This window comes from Parasteatoda tepidariorum, chromosome 1 (genome assembly GCF_982258835.1).
Source record: "Parasteatoda tepidariorum strain Cologne lab strain chromosome 1, Ptep-v5.0, whole genome shotgun sequence".
In the NCBI taxonomy this organism is placed as follows: domain Eukaryota; kingdom Metazoa; phylum Arthropoda; class Arachnida; order Araneae; family Theridiidae; genus Parasteatoda; species Parasteatoda tepidariorum.
Genome location: NC_141755.1, coordinates 10,696,957 through 10,721,601, shown reverse-complemented (window position 1 = coordinate 10,721,601; position 24,645 = coordinate 10,696,957). Strand labels below are relative to the sequence as shown.

The 24,645-nt window shown below is 29.9% G+C and overlaps 1 protein-coding gene across 1 annotated transcript in view; it reads right to left on the bottom strand.

The window, feature by feature from the left end:
• Positions 1 to 24,645, bottom strand: part of LOC107455277 (teneurin-m) — a 467,942-nt gene that overhangs the window by 170,156 nt on the left and 273,141 nt on the right. The window contains exon 5 of the mRNA XM_016072782.4: positions 2,880 to 3,068. Within this exon, the coding sequence (XP_015928268.2) occupies positions 2,880 to 2,997 (118 nt within the window). The 5' untranslated portion in view covers positions 2,998 to 3,068. The remainder of the gene's footprint in view (positions 1 to 2,879; positions 3,069 to 24,645) is intronic.

The following is a 24,645-nucleotide window of genomic DNA, read 5'->3' as shown; positions in this document are numbered from 1 at the left end:
CGATTAAAGCGTTCCATTTGACAAGGGGGGAGGGAGGAGGTTGAAGAGAATGGAATTCGAAATGTTCCAAGGCCACCCAAACAAAGGGCCATGTTAGTGTCAGCAAGTCCATCAAGAATTCCTTTTCAAAATCAATGGACTGTCCACCAGTTTCTGTATATCACAGACAATATATGGAATAGCGTTACTGCATAAAATGGAAATCTCCAGCATTTTATAGCAGGAAAATCTAAAGCAAAAATAAGAGTCTGGGAAAAAAGTTTTTAAAGCGTTCGTAAATGAAATTCAAGTGGAATTGATCTTGTCACTGTCCATCAAGATCACGGTCTTCTAGGAGGGTGTCTATTTTTGCAATGTAGTGATTTTGTTATTTTTCGGATTTGAATACATTTCATTCCTATCGAGTTTTGCTTAGAAAACAGGTTTCTGATATGCACATACCAAATGTTTGAAAACATTTTTACTGAATACATAAATATTTTGAATTTCTTATTAGTGTTGTTTTTTTAAATATTTATCAGAATGAGGAGATATTTGTATCCCATATAGACAAATAGTTTGTTTCAACAAATTTATAATTTTTTTAGTATTAAGATCAGATCTACATAGCAAAAAAAAATTTTAAAGATCTAATCACTCGTGTGCACTGCGAATTACGTAAATCAATAGCAAAATAAAATTAAAAATAAATTTAAATTCAGTTAGAAAGATTACTTTTTTTAAATCAAATTTATAATTTCTATTATTAGGATATCAGTCCACGTTAAGAATAAGATAATACTGGAGTAATTTTTTTTTGTTGCATGATAACTTTTAACAGATCTTAAGTACTCTCGAACTCCTGGTTTCAAATCTCCAAGATACAGACTTTTTAATGACATTTTTGGTCTGTTTTTATCTATCTAAATGTACACATTATAAAAACTAAATATTACAGAAAGATGCATAATTGTTGCAAAAAATAATTGTTACGGCACATCGGCATAATTGTAAATCCAGCTTCAACAGCAGTTTCTTTTTTCAAATTTGTTATTTTTACTATTTTTAAAACAGTTCTAAGTTAAGAATAAGATAATACTGGGTAACATTTTTTGTTGCATGAGAATTTTTAACTCGTCTTAAGAATTCTCTTATCCCTGGTTTCAAATCTCCAAGATGCAGATTTTTTATGACATTTTTAGTTTTTTTTTTCCTTCTAAATGTACCTGTTAAAATATTACATATAACTGGAAGACGCATAAATGTTGGAAAAAAGAGTTACGGCATATCATAAGGTTCAAAAGTGCATAGAAACTCTCTCTTGGAAACGTCACTATACGCTGTTAGGGACTCGTCCTTAATGTTAACTGTTAACTGTTTCTTCATGCGCTTCTGAACAGATCATAATAGAGAAAGTGCTCCTAGCCGTGTACGGCGACATTTCTGGCCATGCGTTTCTAAGCAATTGTAATTAAGATGATGTGCGATAACTCCTCTAGAAATTTGTCGCAACACATTTGTAATCCCTTGTTATATAAGCGTTTTTAAACTTAAACATTTCTGTAAACACAGATTAAAAATGTTATGTCATTTAAAAAAAACTGTAAATATTAAGAGCAAAATTTATTTTAGATTTGTTATCCCCACAATAAAGTTAAATAGGATCAAATATTTGTAATAATGCAACAAAAACTCAGTCCAGTGTAGCCGATGTCTAATCACTAGGACAAATACATGTACAAACAATAGAGATCACAAATTAATTAGAATTATTTCTATACCTGTTATTTTTTTCCCGTACAAGCTAATAAGATTTATTTATGGCCCACATTCTGTTACATGAACGTACATGCTTCTTAACATTACATTGAAATAAAGCAAGGTTATTTTTCAGTCTGCTTGTTGTCTACTAAAATTCAAATCTGTCGATGATTAAAATGCTTAGGCTTTGTATACAATGCTGATAATTCACCGGTAAAGGTTTAAAATAATTAAATATTTTTGAACATTACGCAGAAATTGTATATAATGCTATATGCGCAATCGGCAAATCATGAAATGTCATTATTTTTTTATTTTAAATAGTATGATTAGGATTCATTAGAATGACTTACAGTAATTTTTGGTACAAAAAGTAGGTTCACTTTTCTTTCTTTTCTGCAAAACGTATATAATTTTAGTAATTACCTTGCGATAATTAGCAGGTTGACCGAGATAATATCCCGGCAGGTACGTATGGGGTATTGCCTAGTACACACTAGACCAGTATTTATAAAATTTATGTATTTTTTTAAATGAAAAAACGCTATTGTTCATTATATTTTTACCTGGTGTTGAGAATCGATTTAATAGTTTTTAATCGTACTCGTTATGAATATTTGTTTATAAAAATAGTTGAATCTGGCTATTGGAACTAATGTACGAAAAATAAAGAAAGGTTGTTTTGCTTTATAATTGAGAATTAAGCATTTCTTTGCGTGGATTTATTTATTAATTTCGCCTTCATTGTTTATAATTTATGCCTCGTTCGCGAAACGAAACATGATATTCACTACACTCTTTTAAGAATAAGGTCTTTCGATTCAAAAAAATTTTATGTTTTTCAGTCTTCGAGAATTAAATATCTTTTTGTTTTTAAAAGAAAGCAACGGAATTATTTTGTGCTGTCTATCCGTGCTTTGCGTCGCCTGTGATATTGCCTTGCTTAGCCTAAATAATATTTGGGTAAAGTAAATATGAATTTGATCAATTCTGTCATTGCTTAATGGCAATGCCGTATTTAGGCAATGAGAGAATAAGTCGCGCAGTGTGGGAAATTTATATATTGCAGGTAATATGTTCAGAAATAAAAAATCATTTTAAGCATTTAATGAGATGTTGATGAAATAAATGAAAATTACCTTGATTGACGAGGTTCACTGGACAGGGTATCCTGAGTTCTGGAGACTGTGATTCCCTTTGCTGGGGGATTTTTACTTCCCCTAGACTAGGGTTACGTTTATACCCGAGACTCGCCATAGCAAAAATGGTTTACTTCCTCTGAGAATGAACAACGCTCATTTCCCTTTGGCCGCATTTGAAATGAAATTCTGAAAAATAATGAAATTTTTTTTTTAATGTATCAGAATTATCATAAAAGTGTGAATTTTAGAAAATTTTATGACAAATTATGTGGAAAATATGCGTTCAGAAATGTTAGTTCAATGTTGAGACATTTTCTGAAAACTTCAATAGCGTATTGAATTGTTCCATGCTGTGATGCCATAGGCATTAAATTTTTCCCAGCTTTTAAAATTTCAAGTTCATTTTTTAAATATTCTTAATCCCGTTATAATTAAACCAACTCAATTATTTGATTTTAATCCCATTTTATGAAAAGCGAATATAAATACTTTTATTCTTTTCTTAAAATTCAATGTAACTGCTAACTTTTTAATTTAATACAAGTTTATAACTCATTAATTCACAGTCGCGACTAAATCGGATATCAAAATATTTTTTTAACTCTATTTTTCCTTAAGTTACTTTATTTCTTTAACCACAAAAATGTTTCGGTTACATTAAATTCTAATTCCCTGGATGCCCCGAATGGGGGGCGGGACAGGGTTAAAGCTGAACTATTAAATTCTAACTACCTGTTTGGTGGTTAAGTTTGTAAGGTTCGCATAAGTTAATTTTATCACAGTGGAGAAAAGTTTAATATTTATGTTAAAAAAAGTGGCAACAGATTTGATGTAAAAATAAAACGCTTCGCTTTAAAATATTTGTCCCTGCTTATAATTGTTTATTAAAATACGTTTTTAAACTATCTTCTCGCTTCTTAACTATATTTCCTTTAAACTGAATTATTTGCTTTTCAACCTTACCTTATACGTTGTAGGCAGATTATTTATTACCTAGATATCAATAAATAGTTGAGGCAATGTGATTTTAAATATGGCCCTTTATATTCCCGAAAAATTCAACATCTACAAGTTTTCCTAAAACATCTCTTACTAGAACGCTAATACCTATAAATCAATGATTATTTGAGACTATGTGATTTTAATATAGCACTTTAAATTTCTAAAAAATTCATAACCTACATGTTTCCCAAAAACATCTCTTACAAGATCGCTTGTACCCATAAATCAATAAATATTTGAGACTATGTGATTTTCATATAGCACTTTGAATTCCTGAAAAATTCATCACCTACATGTTTCCCTAAAACATCTCTTACAAGATCGTTTGTACCCATAAATCAATAAATATTTGAGACTATGTGATTTTAATATAGCACTTTGAATTCCTGAAAAATTCATCACCTACATGTTTCCCTAAAACATCTCTTACAAGAACACTAGTACCCGTAAATCAGTAAATGTTTCAGATTTTGTGATTTTAATATAGCAATTTAAATTCCTGAAAAATTCATTACCTTCATGTTTCCCACAAACCTCTGTTACAAGAACACTAGTACCCATAAATCAATAAATGTTCAGATAGGTGATTTCAACAATAACCCTTTAAATTTCTGGAAAATTCAATATCTACATGTTCCCCTAAAACTGCGCTCACAAGATTGCTCGTATCCCCAGACTCAGGAAAAATTCTCGTAATAAACAAGAACAGTGTTAGTGCAGTCCCAAAGCCTTATTTATTAAACTGCCGTTTTCTCGCTTACGGTCTAAAAGCCTCACCACCATTTACGTTGTCCGACTTCAGGCGTAGATTTTTGCAAGTCAGTAAACATATAAATGAAACAGGGAAAAAGGAAAACAGGAAAAAAATACGTATAAGCGTTGTTTTCTGTTGCAGTAAGAATTGGAGTGATATAGAGAAGGGAGTTACTCTAAAAATTAAATTACTGGGCACCGAAGCTCTTAAATAATTTGTTCGATAAGGTTGTTTGAGTAAATTATTCAGTGTTCAGTGTCATGTAAAGCATATAACAAACTGTTATATTTCCCCCGATACTAAAATATTTTATGTATGGGTATTTCAGTACAAGCTAAAGCAAGATGAACGGCTTTGCGTTTGTCTTTATTTATGCTTCCAGAAAGTAAAATCATGTTTTACTTCGAGCGAGTTGCTTAAAATATGAAAATGAATAATGGAGCTTTATTTTGATTAATGTTTTTGTATATTTTAACATTTCACGTAGCAAACGAGACAAACAATTCTTCACGTTATGCTTCATGAGATATTTTAAGTTGGCCATAAAATTTGCATAATTTCTTATTTTTAAAGTTTGTTTGTGCATTTTTATTTTTAATACTTGGTTCAGAATGATGCAAACAGAATTGGGCGATAGTGTTTGCTATAATCGTAACTTCCCTAATAAAATGTTTTTTTTTTCAAGGAATACTTAAATACGTTTTGGAATACTTCTAGGCTAAATGATTGAAAGATATACCTGGTGTTTCAAAAACAACAGGTAGTTTGAAAAATAAGTTAAAAAGAAACTGTAAAGGACAGAAATGTACTCTTTGCTGCGTTTTGGTTTGATACATGGATATTTTTTACGAAGTTCTTAAATTAATTACGTATTTCTTTATCAGATGCCAGAACAAACCATGAAATAATGCTTTCTACTAAATTTTAAACTATTCAATATGAAATACATATAATAAATTGTATAGATGTCTGTTAATTTGATCCTCAAACTTCGCAATATTGTAGTCACAAATGGAGGTTATTTTGAAAAGTATTGCTTAATATTTTTTATAATTTTCAGCATTTAAAAGAAATTCTTTACATTTCTGCAACTGGAATGCAACAAAAAAAATAATAATTAGAATAACTTTTTTCTCAAGGGCATTTCCCGAAACATAAGTTTTTCTATATTTAGAAACGAAATAGAATGGCACTTCTTATAATGTTATATCAATTAAAGGCTTAACATTTATGACTCAGTAACTAACAGTGTCTGTCATATCAGTTTTTTGTCATGTCTTTGCAATGAACTTTATCTTTAACCTCGTTGTCCAGTTCAGCAATCATTCTTTCTGCCTATGGAACAAGTGATAGAAACTGGGTGTCACGCATTAGGGGAAGATGGTTGATGACGTTTACTCGAAACTATTTTTAACGTAATATTCAAATTTGGGGAAAAAAATCTATTATTTAATTTTAAACTAATCGGAACACGACTTTCAATGCTTTCTCAAGGACATAACGTGGAGATGGTATGGTGCCTGTATGCATAAACTGACACTACTTCTAAAGAAAACCAATGAGTAATGCTACTGTTATGCTGAACGATAAAGAAATTTTAATGTTTTCAAATGATACAATATTACAGAAAATAAGTGTATTTTGGGGATATAATAAAGTAAGAAGTATTGCCTTTTAGATGATTTTCATTTTTTTTAGATTTCGAGGAGTAACAATAAAAAACAATGTTTTATTAAGAAAGGGTTTGTGAGTTTTTAAACTATGAAACCTTTGCGTATACTTAATGTGCACTGAGAAAAAAAACAGCATGGTCAAAACTACCAGAATACGACAAAATTTATCGTGACTCTGACTCTATGGGAGAGCCAAAATGCATGGTAATTTTCCCCGAATAGTTTCGGTTATGATTTTGGAGAAACTAACAATAAAATATTGTATATTGTTTATTACTTAAGAATTTCGGTCATCCAGAGACCGATAACACGCTTAACCCATATCACGTTAGTGATATATGTGAAAGATATTTTTAAGGTTTTATTAGAAAGATTTTAAACCCGTTATCGTTCTCTGTAAAGTTAATTCTATTTGATCTTTATAGCACATGTGCAAACATTTTCCTAAAAATCACTTTACCACATTTAAAAAAATATGGTCAAAACTACCGGTATATGGTACAATTTACAGTGTTTCTGGTTCTGTGGGAACAAAAAAAAAAGGCTCGGTAATTTTTACTGAAGCACTTTGGGAAAAAGTTTGGTAAAATTAAAAAAAAAAAACATGTGATTTTATAGTATGTAAAAAATTGGTAAATGTGGTAAAATTTGAGAATTTTTTTTGTTGATAAAAACTACTTATTCGGTTAAATTTACTTCTTAGTTTTTACTAAATTATGAGGTAATAAGAACTATAATTTTGAAAAACAGAATTTCTGGCAAACCGTACCCATATGAATGGAAAATTGCCCAATGAATAGTTTAAATACCACACAAATTTTAAAACATTTTTTTCTCTGTGTGTATATTTTTATTTTCATCATAATTTCCTTTGTTTATTATTGTTATTTTTTTCAATTTGAAAAAAAAATCATTGATATTTCACGTTATTTCCTTTAAGTTAAAGCGAAATGGAAAATAATTCGGACTCCATAATTTTTAGATTTCAGTTTTGCAGTGATGCGCACTATTTTTTGATTTTTCACAACTACAATAACGTAAAAATAATTAAAATATACTCTATATTCTATGCTTCAGAAGCACCATGACAGTGTGAGCAGTATTAATTATGAAAGAAATCAGACAGACTGATTTGTTGCTTTTAAAATATTTTTCACAGTAATTAAAAAATATCCAAATTAATTGCTTAACGTAATTAAAGTGAAAGTTTTAAACGCTTCGTTGTTTTATAATTGAAAAATGTTTCATAAAAAACTAGTAATTTGATAAAGTCCGTCTCGGTTGGCAAATTAAAAGTGCTTCTCCTTTTTTCACCTTTTTATCAAATATTGACATATGTATTTGAAAGGAATTTTCAAGTTATTAAAAAACTAGCTTGATGAAAAGAGAATGATAATTATTTCATAATTTTTTGTTATAATATTTGATGTAAACTTGGTGCATTTAATTCAGATTCGTGTGATTTAATTAGCTTTTACACAAACGAAGAAAAGCTAAAGATATTAAAAAAAATTGAAATCAATTATTTTGCAAATAATAATATTTAAAAAAAAAACTAAAATTTTATCTTTAAATTTTTTACTAACGCTGAATTTATAATGGCGATAAGACCTTTTATAGGGCTGGACAAGTAAAAGAACTTATTACATATTTTGAAGGTTTGTTTGCTTTTATGGAAAAGAAAATTATGTTTGTTCAATACATTTTTTATAATTCATTATAATTGATATTTGAAATTTTTGCTTAATGTACGTTTAATTATCGAACATAATTTTTAGCTTGTTGTTTTCAGATATTGTTTATTGAATTTATTAAAAAAAGATATGAGGATATTTTTATTAATATTTCATTAAAATATGAGGATATTTCAATAAAATTTCAAATTAAAATGATATTGTCATTAATTAAGATTAGGATACACAAGAAAAAAAATACAGGTTGAACACAAAGGAGAAAACAGTTTTATAATTGACGCATAAACTTTCAGATAGTACTAAACCTTAAGGACGATGGAAGCGAATTAAATAATTGAGAAATCGACACTAGAATTGCTTTTGGGGTCATTTTGAACATTTTTGTGATTTATGTTGTTGTTGAAGATATACGTGAGCTTCAAAGCTAATATTTTTTCACCTTTACTGAATTGTCTCAAAGTATAATATGTCAAAATGTCATGATTTTATGTTGATTATTAAAATAAATAATCATATAAATACCTAAAGCAGTCAAAAAATTTCATTTTGAAACTCGAAAGAAAAAATGTTTATTTTCGAAGTTTCAGGCTTATTTTTGATTTTGCAAGACTTCAAACCTTGTGAAGATGATTTGTAAAACATAGATTGGGGTTTATCCTTTTAAAAATTTCTCGCATTTGTTTCCGTTAAAGTATATGGTATCTTTGATTCGCTGTTCGAAACTATTTAGTTGATATCTTATTGAATTACAAATTAATTATTGCGTCTGAAAAAAAATCAAATACATCATGATTATAAACAGTTATTTTTTTTATGATCCTGAACTAGAAAAAACTGTTGGCAAATAATTATTGCAACGTTGTTGTAATTTACCAATTTATCGCTACGACAAGCTACAAAATTTTGACTTCAAGTATTTGTTTACAACTAACATAAAGTTCAAAAGAAATTTTTCTTGAATGGTTATTTTTATTTGATCAAGTTGAAGGATTACCCAAACTGAATTATAATTCTGAATTATAATAATAAATATAGTGACTCTCAGAAACAAAACTCTCACTTTTGATGATTCAGCAATTCTTAAGCAGTATTTCGTTAATTTTGAGAATCATTTCGTCGCGAAATCACGTGATGCGTGGTAAAACGCGAACTCTGAAATGTATGCTCAATTCAAAACCTCTTCGTAGTGCATTGTGGGAGATTGTTAATTGGAACGACGAAATTATAATAAATACGAGACACAATCGACAAAAAACTGCGGAATTACGCTAACCGGTTTGTATGGTGTTCAAGAAGTTGGCATTGTTTCAAGAAGATCCAGAGTTCGAATCTGTCCTCGGGAATGGGTGCAGTTTATATGTCAGTCCTTGTTGTGTCGTGCCATCTCTATGATGCCCACGTTAAAGTAATTGTTGCAAAAGTTAGATACATTAGACATAACAAGTTTTTTTGGAGAAAAAATAACATGAAATTTTGACAAAATTTATCTCCTGGAAGAAGTGACGATAATTATTGACGAAGTCATACGAGTTGTCAATACGAAAGCTCCCTATTATTGTTTAAGATTGAAACAAACCTTACGCGAGTTTTAAAGCAAAGAAACAGACGTAGAATGCTTCAGTTTTAAAACTCATGTCGGAAATAAAGTTCGTGAGGAGTTAAGTAAGTAAAAGGGGAGACACAGCAAATTTTGTTATGTGACAATTTTTTTTACTTGACTCCCCATGATGGTTCTGGAATCGGGAAACCGGTCATGTTGTCATTATGGGGGAGAAAATAACCCACCTATTAACTTTAATATTATTCCGCATAATATACCAAAAAAATTGACTAGTGTTGAAGGAGTTAAACTGTTTTTTGTTGAACTGTATTTAAGAATTTCCGGATTTTTTTTTAGATTTTAATTTAAGTATCGTTTTTTAAATAAATACGACAGTTTGTATTTAAGCTATTATTAAGTTCAATTTAAATAGACTTAAATGCAGTCGTAATGTTGTTGAGCATCGATTTTGAATTAACCGTTTCATTTCATAAAATATTGTTGCAAGGAAATGATAAATTGTGTTGACCTTCTAATGGTCTCCGGAAAACTTTATTTTCAAGAATTATTACAGGAACGGAACAATTTTATTTTTGCTACTCGAGTTTTCAGAGAAACTTTTGAATAACTGTTTCATTAAAGAAGATTCTGCGATTTCAAAGATAATGACCTTTTGGGAAACATTTTGGCAACAGTCATTAATGTTTCGTAAATGAAGTAAAGTTGCATAAATATAGCGGAATAATATTTTGAGAGTGCTTACTTGTGAGGTAGTTATTATCCGGGGAGTTATTTCGTTTATGTTCGAAATGCAAAATAAATCGCTTTCAGGTATGGTTTTAAAAGGCAATTTGGATATGATAGTGATTATTGATAGTCGATAAAATTTGCTTATTTTTGTAAACGTGATTTTTAATCAATGATTTGAAACTGAAAATAAATAAATGAGACCTTGCTGTTATGATCAGGACTATGGAGTCGGAATAGAAGACAGTTTTGCAGGAGTTGAATTTGGAGCAGAAAATTTTGCTTGATTTCAACTTCCATTTAATATATTCGGTTAGAAGAAATGAAAAGGTTTTGAACTTGTGAAAATTATTTAGTCAAATATTTATAATTTTGTTACCAACGATTAATATTATGGAAATAATTTTAGTTACTAATTATCTCAAACACGATCATTAATTCGTTCGATTCGTATAAGCGAAAATGTTTTGATCTTGTGAAAATTATTTAGGCAAATATTTTTAATTTTAATAATAAACATTAATACTCTAATTAAAATTATGTAAATAATTTTAGTTATTAATTTTATATATATCTTAAACAAGATCATTTATTTATTCGGTTCGAGGAAATGTAAAGATTTTGATCTTGTGAAAATTGTTATGACAAACATCTTTAATTTTGCTAATAAAGATTATTATTTGAATGAATATTATAGAAATAATTTTAGTTATTAATTATCTCAAACACGAGCATTAATTTGTTCGGTTTGAAGAACAGAAGAGATTTTGATCTTGTGAAAATTATTATGACAAACATCTTTAATTTTGCTAATAAAGATTATTATTTGAATGAATATTATAGAAATAATTTTAGTTATTAATTATCTCAAACACGAGCATTAATTTGTTCGGTTTGAAGAACAGAAGAGATTTTGATCTTGTGAAAATTATTATGACAAACATCTTTAATTTTGCTAATAAAGATTATTATTTGAATGAATATTATAGAAATAATTTTAATTATTAATTATCTCAAACACGAGCATTAATTTGTTCGTTTTGAAGAACAGAAGAGATTTTGATCTTGTGAAAATTATTATGACAAACATCTTTAATTTTTCTAATAAAGATTATTATTTGAATGAATATTATAGAAATAATTTTAGTTATTAATTATCTCAAACACGAGCATTAATTTGTTCGGTTTGAAGAACAGAAGAGATTTTGATCTTGTGAAAATTATTATGACAAACATCTTTAATTTTGCTAATAAAGATTATTATTTGAATGAATATTATAGAAATAATTTTAGTTATTAATTATCTCAAACACTAGCATTAATTTGTTCGGTTTGAAGAACAGAAGAGATTTTGATCTTGTGAAAATTATTATGACAAACATCTTTAATTTTGCTAATAAAGATTATTATTTGAATGAATATTATAGAAATAATTTTAGTTATTACTTACATCAAACACTATCATTAAATTGTTCGGTTTGAAGAACAGAAGAGATTTTGATCTTGTGAAAATTATTTTGACAAAAATTTATAATTTGGCTAACGAAGATAATTACTCGAATTAATATTATGAAAATAAATTTAGTTATTAATTATCTCAAACACGAGCATTAATTTGTTCGGTTAAAAGAAATAAAAAGATTTTGATCTTATGAAAATTTATTAGACAAATATTTATGTTAACAAAAATATTATTTGTACATACCAATCATACAGAAATTGAGTCCGTCCTTTCTATTATTTTGTTTGCTCTTTAAGCACATCTTTTAGAGAAATTAGCGGAATTGTTAAAACCATAACTCAAAATAAAATTATATTCAAGCCTTTTGAGTGGATCACATTCTATAAATCTTTCTACACGACAATTGATTTAAACTCACTCTATTTAAAAATAACGTAATTTGCGATAAATTAAGTGCTTTTCAAAATTGAATTTTACATGTGTTCGCCAGGTTGAAAACTTGTTTTGTCATTGCACACACAAAACATATTAAGGGTATTTTACATGAATAATACGTTTTGACGTCACAGCATAGAGAGTAAATTAAAAATGAAGCATTTAATAGGATGTGATATTGGTCTTTTCAGCGATTTATGGCAGGTAGCCAAGATTCAGGACATTGTTTACTTGGCAAAAGATAGAAATGAAAAAGTGAATTGAAGTGAAAAGAAGTAATGAAGTGCGGCATTGAAAGTTTAGTGCTCTTGAAGAATATTTCTTGATTTTTCTTAAGAATAAAGTTTGGATTATGCGATTTCAGCATGGTTGACTTCGGGTCAAATAAAATTTCTTGGAATTCGTCATAATAAACGGATGGGAAAAACGAATTTCGGCCTCTTGAATTGACGTATTTTTGAATGGAGTTTTCCTTTTATAATAATAACCAAAAACAAAAATCGGTGAAGCGATACGAATTAAAGTGTTATTTATTTTTCGGGCTTTAAATAAGAGCAACAATGCTTGTTAGATTGATTTTGTTTATCGCACTGAGAAAAGAAGTATGATCTAAATTACCAAAATATAGCAAAATTTATCGTGTTTCTAACTCTATGAGAACACCAAAAAGATTGGTAGTATTTGCCGAAGAACTTTAGATAATATTAACAATAAAATATGTTTTTATAAAATGTGATAAAATTTGGTAATTTTTTCATGATACCTTTGAGCATGGCAGGAAAACAATTTATTCTGTTAAATTTACTTTTCAGTTTTGTATATTTTACAAAATGTGTGGTAATAAGAAGTAGAATTTTAAAAACCAAAATTTCCAATAAACCGCCACCATAAGAAAGGAAAAATCACTATATGGTTAAAATACCATACATTTTGATTTTATTAACCAAAATAGTAGATTTCTTTGCCAGAAAGTAATTATCATAAGTATCGTATAGTAATTATACCAGAAATTGTTTTGCAGTGTGCAAGTCAGTTTAAATGTTAGCAATGGAATTTTTGAAGTATGTTTTAAGTACTATCTCTCTGTATATATATATACATATATATATATATATATATATATATATATATATATATATATATATATATATATATATACTGAAGAGCCAAAAAAACTGGTATACCTGCCTTATATCGTGTAGGGCCCACGCGAGCACTCAGTGCAGCAACATGACGTGGCATGGATTCGATATATGTGTGAAGTAGTGCTGGAGATAATTGATACCATGAATCCTGCAGGGCTGTCCATAAACCAGTAGGAGTAAGAGGGGGTGGGAAATCTTCTAAACATCAAGTTGCAAGGCACCAAGACCATGTTCATGTCTGGGGATTTTAGTGGCCAGCGGCACTCTTCTGAATTTAGACACTTCCGCTGGTCACCAAAATCCCCAGACATGAACATTATTGAACATATTTGGGATGCCTTACAACGTGATGTTTAGAAGATATCCCCACCCCCTCTTACTCCTACTGGTTTATGTACAGCCCTGCAGGATTCATGGTGTTAATTATCTCCAGCACTACTTCACACATTGATCGAATCCATGCCACGTCGTATTGCTGTACTTCTGCTTGCTCACGGGGGCCCTGCACGATATTAGGCAAGTATACCTGTTTTTTTGGCTCTTCAGTGTATATATATATATATATATATATATAATATATATATATATATATATATATATATATATATATATATATATATATATATATATATATATATATATATATATATATATATATATATATATATATATATATATATATATATATATATATATATATATATATATATATATATATATATATATATATAATATGCGGTGTATCCACACCGATATTTTTTAGTATTTAAGTTAAAAAGCAGAATGATTAAGGAGTCCAGTTTCAGCTTAATCTTTTATTTTACTAAGCGATAATGAAATAGCAGTTTAACCCCTCTCCAAAGCGGGAGAAGGGGAACACATATCCCGTCTAAGCTGACGGATTTTATTTTAGCATGATAAACAACAAAAAGCCACGCAAAAACTTGTGCTCTGCATTTTATAGGATGATTACAAGTTGTAAAGTGGTCAGTCATTATTGCCTTTTTTTGTATTCCTACGCCTCATCAATTTATTTATTACTCAAAGCAAATCGTTTAATCTTTCCTTATATGGAAGTGAAAGATCTTAAAATAACTTCTCTTTTGAAGTATAAATCTAATTATTATTCATTGGCATGTTTTTAGCCTTGAAGTCCCAAAATAGAATTTCTACCCTTATCCTTTACTAAAGATATTTTATGAAAAGGAATGAAGTTTTAATGCTTTTATTAATACAAAAGTATTTAATTTTTGTATTACATCCTTACAAGTTGTAAAGTGGTGAGTCATTATTGCCTTTTTTTGTATTCCTACGCCTCATCAATTTATTTATTACTCAAAGCAAATCGTTTAATCTTTCCTTATATGGAAGTGAAAGATCTTAACATAACTTCTCTTTTGAAGTATAAATCTAATTATTATTCATTGGCATGTTTTTAGCCTTGAAGTCCCAAAATAGAATTTCTACCCTTATCCTTTACTAAAGATATTTTATGAAAAGGAATGAAGTTTTAATGCTTTTATTAATACAAAAGTATTTAATTTTTTTATTACATATATATATATATATATATATATATATATATATATATATATATATATATATATATATATATATATATATATATATATATATATATATATATATATATATATATATATATATATATATATATATATATAAAGCTTGCGCATAAGCTACAAGTAATTAGAACTCATAAAAAAAATAAGTTCAAAATGTAAAGAAAACAAGGAAAAAGTTACAGAACAATGAAAAAAGGGGAAAGAATATATATATATATATATATATATATATATATATATATATATATATATAGAGAGAGAGAGAGAGAGAGAGAGAGATAGATGTATGAAGAGATTACTCACTGTCATTAAACTAAGTTTTTTGAAAGACGCTTTCATGAATTTGGTAAAGTTAAAAGGGATATCAATCTTAAATCAAGCATGCTTAATTAATAAACTTAGGGAGTTTTAAGTTCGGGTGACTGCCCAATCGGCACATTTGCTCTAGCATTCCCGAGCTCAAGGTCAAGAAACTGCCATGTTCATAGTAGGCTAGGCCTTCCATAAGTTGCCACGCCACTGAGTTTAGTTCAGTTTATTAATAATTAATTTCTTCAGAGAAACTGAGTAAAAAAATGAAGTAAATTTTTTTCTCCTTTTTTTTATAAGCTTAAAACTTTAATTTATGAAAGTTTATTATATTTGCTTTTATTATAAAAATAAAAATGCCAAACTAAAGAAATAAGCGTGATTTTTACAGTAAAATGTTATAGTGAACCATTTTACAGTAATATTCATTTAATATCTACGATTTAGTGATTTTACAGTAAATATTTTTGCAAAATTTACGGCGCATCAGATTTCGCCAAGAACTCGAATCAGATTATTTGTGTCTACATAATTGGTTTGAAATGGATTTCACGGTAAAAAAGACCAACAAATAGGATGACATTAATTTTTTACCGTAAGTTTATCCAGAATACCTTACAGCTCAAGAGACTGAGGGTGAGTAAATTGAAAGATAAGAGTAAACTAATATTGTAAAAAAAAAGAAAAGAATAGAATGGAGAGAATTGAGAATAAAACTACACGCATTATAACATTAACTAAACTCAGCGGCGCGACAGCCCACGAGGGCCAAGGCTTACTGTGCCCATCTCAGTTTTCTTGACCTTGGGCTCTGGGGTGCAGGAGCAGATGTTCCGGTCAGGTAGTCAGCAGAACGCGGAACCCCCTTGTTTAGTTCCTAAGCATGCTTGGTACTCATTTATCGACCCACTGAAGGGATGAAAGGCTGAGTCAACCTTGCCCGGCCCGAGGATCGAACCAGGGACCTGTGGCACGACAGCGCGAAGCGCTACCGCTCAGCCACCGGGCATTATGACATATCTATCTATCTATCTATATACATATATATAAATAAATAAATACAAGAAAACACGAAGAAAGTTAAGAAAAACAATAAGTTTCATTTATTGCGCTTAAGCTGCAAGTAAACAGAACTCATTGCGGATATAATCATGTGGGCTGAAGAAAAGATTATATCTTTTTTTCCGGTTTTTTAATTAACATTTCAATTTTTTTTTTTTAAATAAACTGTTTGTTATTTTTTTACTTATTATTTCCCCCCCCCTTTTTTTTTTTCCATATGTCTATTATTTTTCTTTGTTTTAATCTTCATTTTGAACTATATATATACACTGGTTATCATAAATTAAGGAAAAATCACAAAAATAGCGATAACTCTTTCAAAAGTAAGCCAAACCGTGCAAAATTTGCATATGTTGTCCACTAAGAGTAGCTGAGTAAAATTGCAATATGCAAATTAGTGGCGCTGCACTCGGCTTACGTCATCTGCCTGGAGCATAAAAGTCCAAGTTTGAGAGAAAGCACACAAATTTTACTGTGATTGCGACATTGAAAATCTGAGATAGCCAATTCGTAATAATGACCTCTAGGCATCATTTGCCTGAAGAACTACGATGGAGAGCCATCGGGAGACTAGAGGCAGGGCAGAGTCAATCAGAAGTGGCCAGATGGCTAAATGTGAGTCCATCTGTGGTTCATAGACTTTGGAGGCAATTTCAAACCACAGATTCGGCATCTAGGAGGTTCAGTCAAGGACGGCCAACTGTTACGACCAGTGCCGATGACCGATATTTGACATTAAGTGCACGCAGGAATAGAACCGCTACTCCGACACATCTTAGATCCTCTCTTGCTGCAGCCACCGGAAGGTTGGTGTCAACGTCAACTGTGCGCAGAAGGCTCCACGAAGGTGGTCTGTATGCGAGACGACCAGCCATTTGCGTGCCGCTCACATCACGCCATAGGAGAGACCGTTTGCAGTGGGCCCGACAACATGTCCACTGGACGTCAGATCAATGGAGGCCTGTTCTCTTTACGGATGAGTCCAGGTTTAGTCTAGAAAGTGACAGTAGACGTTATTTGATATGGAGAGAACCTGGGACCCGTTATCATCCATCAAACATCCGTGAAAGAGATGCATACGGAAGAGGCAGTGTCTGTGTTTGGGGAGGCATATCCTTAGGAGGGCGCACATACCTCCATGTCTTTCCAAGGGGAACCGTGAATGCTCAGGTTTATCGAGACAACATCCTTGATGCTTATGTGCGCCCATATGCCGGGGCAATTGGTGATTGCTTCCTGTTACAGGACGATAATGCAAGACCACACAGAGCTCGCATTGTTGATGATTATCTTCAACAGGAAACAATTACTCGCATGGAGTGGCCAGCTCGATCCCCGGACTTGAATCCTATCGAGCACGTTTGGGATGCTCTAGGGAGGCGTGTATCTGCCATCAATCCGCCCCCTCAGACCCTTGCCACGCTTGCAACTGCTTTACAAGAGCAATGGCTCTCACTTCCTATTGAACTGATAGACCGCATAATTGAAAGCATCACACATCGCTGTTTGTGCTGTATTGCTTCTAGAGGCAATCATATTCCATATTAAAGGTACTTTTTCTATTGCAAACCGATACTTCCAATTTGTTTATTTTATACATGTGCTAATTTCTATACTACTATTAATGTCTGATAATTTCTTTTTATGTTGTTTAATACCTTACTATGTGTTGTATATTGTGGGTAAGTTTCATAAAATTCCATGTGTAATTTCTTGAGTTATCGCGATTTTTGTGAATTTTCCTTAATTTATGATAACCAGTGTATATATATATATATATATATATATATATATATATATATATATATGTGTATATGTATATATATATATATATATATATATATATATATATATATATATATATATATATGTGTATATGTATATATATATATATATATATATATATATATATATATATATATATATATATATATATATATGTGTATATGTATATATATATATATATATATATATATATATATATATATATATATATATATATATATATATATATATATATATATATATATATATATATATATATATATATATATATATATATATATATATATATTTTAGGAATCTCTTTGGTTTTGTAACTCTATGCTGATGTAGTAAAATCATTGACATTTATACTAAGGAAAGAAAAATGATTTGCTTAAGTCATTATTTGTGTTTACATATTTGGTGTGAAAAAAGTTTTAAAAAATGGAGCGAAATATTAAAAATTGAAACTGCACTTTTCAAGAAAAGTGAAAGACAACATATTTGAAAAATAAAGATAGAGCCAAAATAGAACATCCATGAAATTCCACGCAGCTTCAAAATGTCATTTAAAAGTGGCGAGATAAACTGATTGAAATCTCGTGAGATTTCTTTGTGTTGCCAACAAAGGGAGAGAAATTTTCATTTTTATTTATGAACCTTGAAATTTTGTTTCTACGAAAGAATAAAATAAAAATGTGAAAGGAATTGACTTAGCATTGCAAATGGTTTGTTTTTCTGGTCTCGGGATTTTGAATGTTCAGCAAATAAAATGCAGTTTTAAAAGTTGTCACTTACAAACAAACGTTGACCAACTTTCATGCATAAATTTAAAATGCTTAATATGCTTTGACGACTATATTCGAGTTCCTTTCGTTTAATAAAATTCTTTGCTGTTGAAAACTACTGTTTTTCGTGATTTATGAGGTTTAACTACATTTACAATGAAATTTTTTATGGAATTTTATGGAAGAATTTATATTGCAATGTGTATAAATCATCTTGTACGCATACTTAATTTAATTGGGGTAACCCACTCATCTAATATTTGACAACCAGAATGTTCTAAAATGTTATTTAAATATACTAAGTAAACGTTTTATATATTTTTCTGATTATATATATATATATATATATCTATATATATATATATATATGTGCGTGTGTGTGTGTGTGTTGATACTTAAGCGGCATGGAAGTTGGAGAACCACAATTTCGCGACCAACTTCCTCCTGTTGGGGACATGATCAGTATTAGTCACTAACCACTTCCATTAACAAACATGTAACTATATTTTCTGATTATTTAATTATTTTCGAAACAAATTGTTAGCTTCTTGTGAAAGAGATATTTTATCAGTTTTAGATTTTAGTTTAATTGATGTTACTCTAGAAACAGCGGTACTGCTGGAACATTAGCATTTTAGAATACTAAGCGATAATTTTTCAGAATATTCTATAATTGTACTCCCTAAGAAATAATACAGAAAGAAGTAAATGAGCTATATATATATATATATATATATATATATATATATATATATATATATATATATATATATATATATATATATATATATATATTAAAGTCATCAAATAATAAACAAGTTAATAAAAATTTTATTAGTTTATCTGATAATCAGAACACGATTTGAAATTTGTACCATAAACATTGCAAAAATGTCCCTAGATTTCTTATTTCGATGGACATCCGGCATTTTCTCGCCTCCAAGCAAAATATTTATTTACGTTTAAATCCATCACTAAGAAAATAAAGAATGATCATTACCAGAATATGGTAAAATTAACCGTGTGTCTGACTCTACGGGAACACCAAGAAGCTCAGTAATTTTTCCCAAAGCACTTTGCTAATAATTTAGGTAAGATTAACAATAAAATATAGTTTAATAATATCTGATAAAAATAGGTGAATATATAATGTTTGATAATTTTCTCATGATACCTTTGAGCATGGCATGAAAACTATTTATTCAATTATATTTACTTTTCAGTTTTATATTTGAATCTAACTGTCAGAAAATGTAAAAATAAAATTTTGAAAAATTTAAAAATAATGTCAAATTAAAATTTTGAGAACTGGAATTTCTGGTATCATATGACCGTTACCATATGAAGCAATTACCATATTATATTATTATTACCAACCATTACCATACGAGCTGAAAAAATACCAAATGAACGCTTAAAATACTGCAGATTTTGGTTTTATTAATCTGAATTATTGTTCGTTTTACCAGACATTTCCCTACAGTATGGTAGTTTTACATACTGTACATCACTGCTTCACCATACTAGAATTTTTTTCTCCATGAGCAATGAGGCAAAGTTAAAAGAAATTTTAAAATGTATTAAATCATTAATTTGCTAAAATTTGCCTCAATTTTAACATAACTACATGTTGAACTATTCAATCATGCAAATTGATTAGTAAACTTAATTGCATAATACTATGATTAAACTCGAGACTACGGTTTAATGTACCCATAGAATAGTTTTACTTTGAGTTCTACTTTTTAACTGATTTTCCTAAAAGAGGACTAATAGTAAAAATAACAAAAATATTATTACACCCAATAACAGAAAAACAACAGTTTGTTTCACAGAGGTCCGTTTATCCGCTTTATTAATATTTAAAATAAATATACATTTATTTTCTGCAAGATTACTAAATTGAACTATCAATCTCTAATTTATTAAAGTTCTTATTTGCCAAAATATATTAATGGAAATAAATGCACAATTATTTTAAGTAAAGACTAGGAATCAATTGAATCTTCTTATCAAAAAAATGTGACATTTTCCAAGATTTTCAAAATTTTTAGTTCACTTACGAGGTGGAATATTTTATTTAAAGCAAAATATCGATATTTGCCTGGTTCAATTAAAACGATCACTTACTGTCTTTCAAATTTTAAAATGAAAACACCAAAAAGCTTTTATATAAAATAGGGAAACGAAGGGAAACATAGAGAAACAAGAATTTCAAAATGAAATCGGCAACATGTGACGAATACCGTTTATTGAAATTTGATGTATTTCTTCTTTAATTAAGATTTTAATTGGTACCTTAAAAAGTGATGAAACTGAAAACAACCTTTCAAGACGCATTGATAAAAGTCTCTATTAATAGTCTTTTTCGTGTGTTGTGTTTCATTTTTATATACTTTTTTATTCTTATTCATCGTTTTTTTTCGGCTTTTCATATCATCTCAATATTATCAAATTACTAGCAACGAACTCTGCCTGTAAATATTTTCTTTCAGTTTGGTAAGAGAGTAAAAATGAATTATATAAATCATTTTGATTAATTTTCACAGCATATCATCTATTTTTTTCCTTCTAATTATGGTATTTATAAACGGTGTTTTTCTCCCATGGCATTTTCTATGTAGCAAGTCATGTATATCAAGTTTTGTTTGTTCTCAAGCAAATCAATAATAAAAAATCTCACATGGTCAGTAAAATTTAGAATTCTAGTCGTCTTTTTTATTGTTATTTTTGCATGAAATCCAGTTCTTTTCATTCCTCATGCTCCATGTCACGTATTCGCTTAAATTTATATTTAAAAAAAATGATTTGCAATAATTAACCACAACGACAGAAAAATCACGGATTTCTTCTTATTCTCAGCCGTTTCCTCTTAAAGGAATCGCTTATTTTTGGTACAATTTTATGCCATTTTGCTCTGGAGTTTTTCACATTTTTTGGTTGTTTTTCATTTTACTCTTTTCTTCTCTCTTGGGGGCACAGTTGGCTGATCGTAAGACACTGATCCCAGTTGATCAACGTAGGCAAGTATCACTGGCAACGCTCAGTCATTAAGTGGGTGACCGCTTTGATCAGCTTGCGAAGGGATTACGAGTAGCCGGTATCGGTGCTCCTTAAACTGTTCTAGCGCAAAGTGCTTGATTTTTTGCTCAGATCGTCAGGCTACAAAAGCGGGAGATCATTCCCACTGCTAAAGATCAAAATTGTGAGGTCTTTGAATTATTCTCAGGGGTGTTTCTCAGATCGTTGCCATTAGCCTAGTTTTCAGCAGCTCTAGAGAGACGTAAATGAGGTAAGATCCCACACTTTGGTATGAACTTGGATCCCAACCGAGATTCAAAGCGTCACTCTTCTTCTAGTAGACCATTAGAACTTTGCAATTTTCACTAATATATCTCACTTTCAATGTTCACCCGATCAAAACTCGTTATTCAGACAATAGTAGGACAGATTTGTTGGCCACTGTTTCAGGGTCACACACTGTAAAAAATAGATGCTCAAATATGACGAAACTTTCTTCGTTTTTGACGAAACTGATTTTTGGCATATGTTCCAAGTAATAATTTCGTCATACTGACGAAATAACTATTGTCACTTCTTCGGGAAAAACGAATTTCGTCAAAATTAAAGAAATACAGTAGAGTCCCGATAATCTGAGCCCCGGTTATCCGAGTTTCCGCTTTAACCGAGCTATCAAATATTTAAGGATTTTTTTGTTCTAGTTCATTTTTTATTTTCAAAAATACCGCCGAAAAATAAATCTGAATTTTATCTTCCAAACACTCGGGAAAACAAAATCTAACAACTTGATCCCATGAAGTGATCGTTAATATCGTCAATAATGAAAATGAACCTAGCGAAGATGATGAAGACAGTGACGATAAAAATCAACATATAAAAATCTCTCACACAGTTGAGCTTAAAGCTGTCGAAAATGTTACTGAGCACATAGAACAACGAAAAGAGGCGACACCAACCTTCCTGTTATCCCTAAAAAATGGCGAAACATTGCTGTAGAAAAGCACCAAAGTTATGTAAAACAAAAAACGATTAAGGACTTTTTTTAAGTAAAAACTCTTTAATTCTCGCAAAGTTAAGTTTTTTCAAGTAAGCTTTTTAATAATAATAGGAATTACATGTGGTATACTCGTATAAATTTTATATTTCCTAAATATATTACATTTATACCAACTCTTTTTCTTTCTTTTTTTATACTCTTCGTTTTAACCGAGTTTTTCAGTTATCCGAGTTAGTCGTGGTCCACATTAACTCGGATAATTGGTACTCTACTGTAATTCGTTATCCTGTTACCCCCCCCCCCCAAAAAAAAATAATACAATTCCATAGTGCCTAATATAATATAACTTTTCTAACAATCAATTTGTCGTGGACACCATATAGGTGGCATACCACAACAAGGACAGATGGAACAGCGAAATAATTTATTGCCCGAAGCGGAATTCGAACCCCGGATCCTCTTTCTACGAGGCCAACTTCTTCACCACTATACGTGCTGTCACTTTACACGCTGCCACTTCATTCTAGTTAATCTCCCACAATGCACTATGGTGAAGTTTCGAGTTGAGGAAAATTTTTTGTCATACATTTGAGTGTTTCGTCACAAATCACGATATTTCGTGACGAAATGATGGGGATCAAAAGTGAGGGGAAAGTACAGTTCTCTAATTATGGAAGCACTCATGAACTCCTGCCGGATTTTGCAGAAAAATTTCAGTGTCACTTTTTCTCCATGGCATTCATTTTTTGCACTGCAATATGAAGGCTATATACTTACTATATAAATATAAATCAAAAATATTACCACAATTTTGATTAGTATTCACGCGAATGTGTTTGCAGACGATAGCTCAAAGTAAAAGCCAAGCACTGTCCTTTACTACAATAGTACGAAATGGAAAGTAAGTTTAGCAGATTAGATGCTAGGGAATTATTCTACAAGAGATGAAACCCTGCAGGTGTCTTGAATTTCTTTACAACGTCTGTTATATTGCTATCCTCAATGTTTGAATTGTTTTCAAGGAATTCTTTGCCACCCCAATTGTTTTCTGCGTATTCATTCTTGAGTTTGTTGAAGAACAACAAATTAGTATTGCGCTCACCAGATTGCCCCTCATTGATAAAATTCAGGCTCTAAAATATAAGAAATATGCCTCTTAACATCACGGGGCACAAAACTGAATAAATACTAGATATGAGAAATGTTATACAACAATTTTTTTTGGTCTTTTTCTGTCGTTTTCATGCTACGAGGATATACTTTTCAATCTTTAAAAACTCTTACATAATGTATTTTCAATAATATTCATTACTTAAAAATCATTTACTTTGAACAAAACATCAGTTTCTGATGAGGGTCAAATTGATCCCAAATCGTGATCTTAGGAAAATCCGAAATCTAGCAGTTCTAGTGCTAAAAATATCACTAAGATTCTAAGCGGAAATTTAGGTAAAAGATGTATGAAGTAGTGTTTTTACAATTTTTAACCATCACGTATTAAATTATTATTAGGGGGGAAAAAGAGCTCTTTAAGGAAAATTGGTCTTGATATGTCAAATGGTAATCTTTTCTGTAAACAACAATACTGTAAGCTAAGATGCTAAATATGTTGGCATATCAAATACTTATTTTTAGTTTAAATGTACGAATATTAAATTAAATCAGAACGCACAACATTTTTACTTCCTATTTATTTCACGAAACACGTTTTAGTATTTTTAATTATTTATCAAGCATAAAATTTTCTCCATAGTTGGAATTGGTAGCGTAAATAGCAATACAGATTA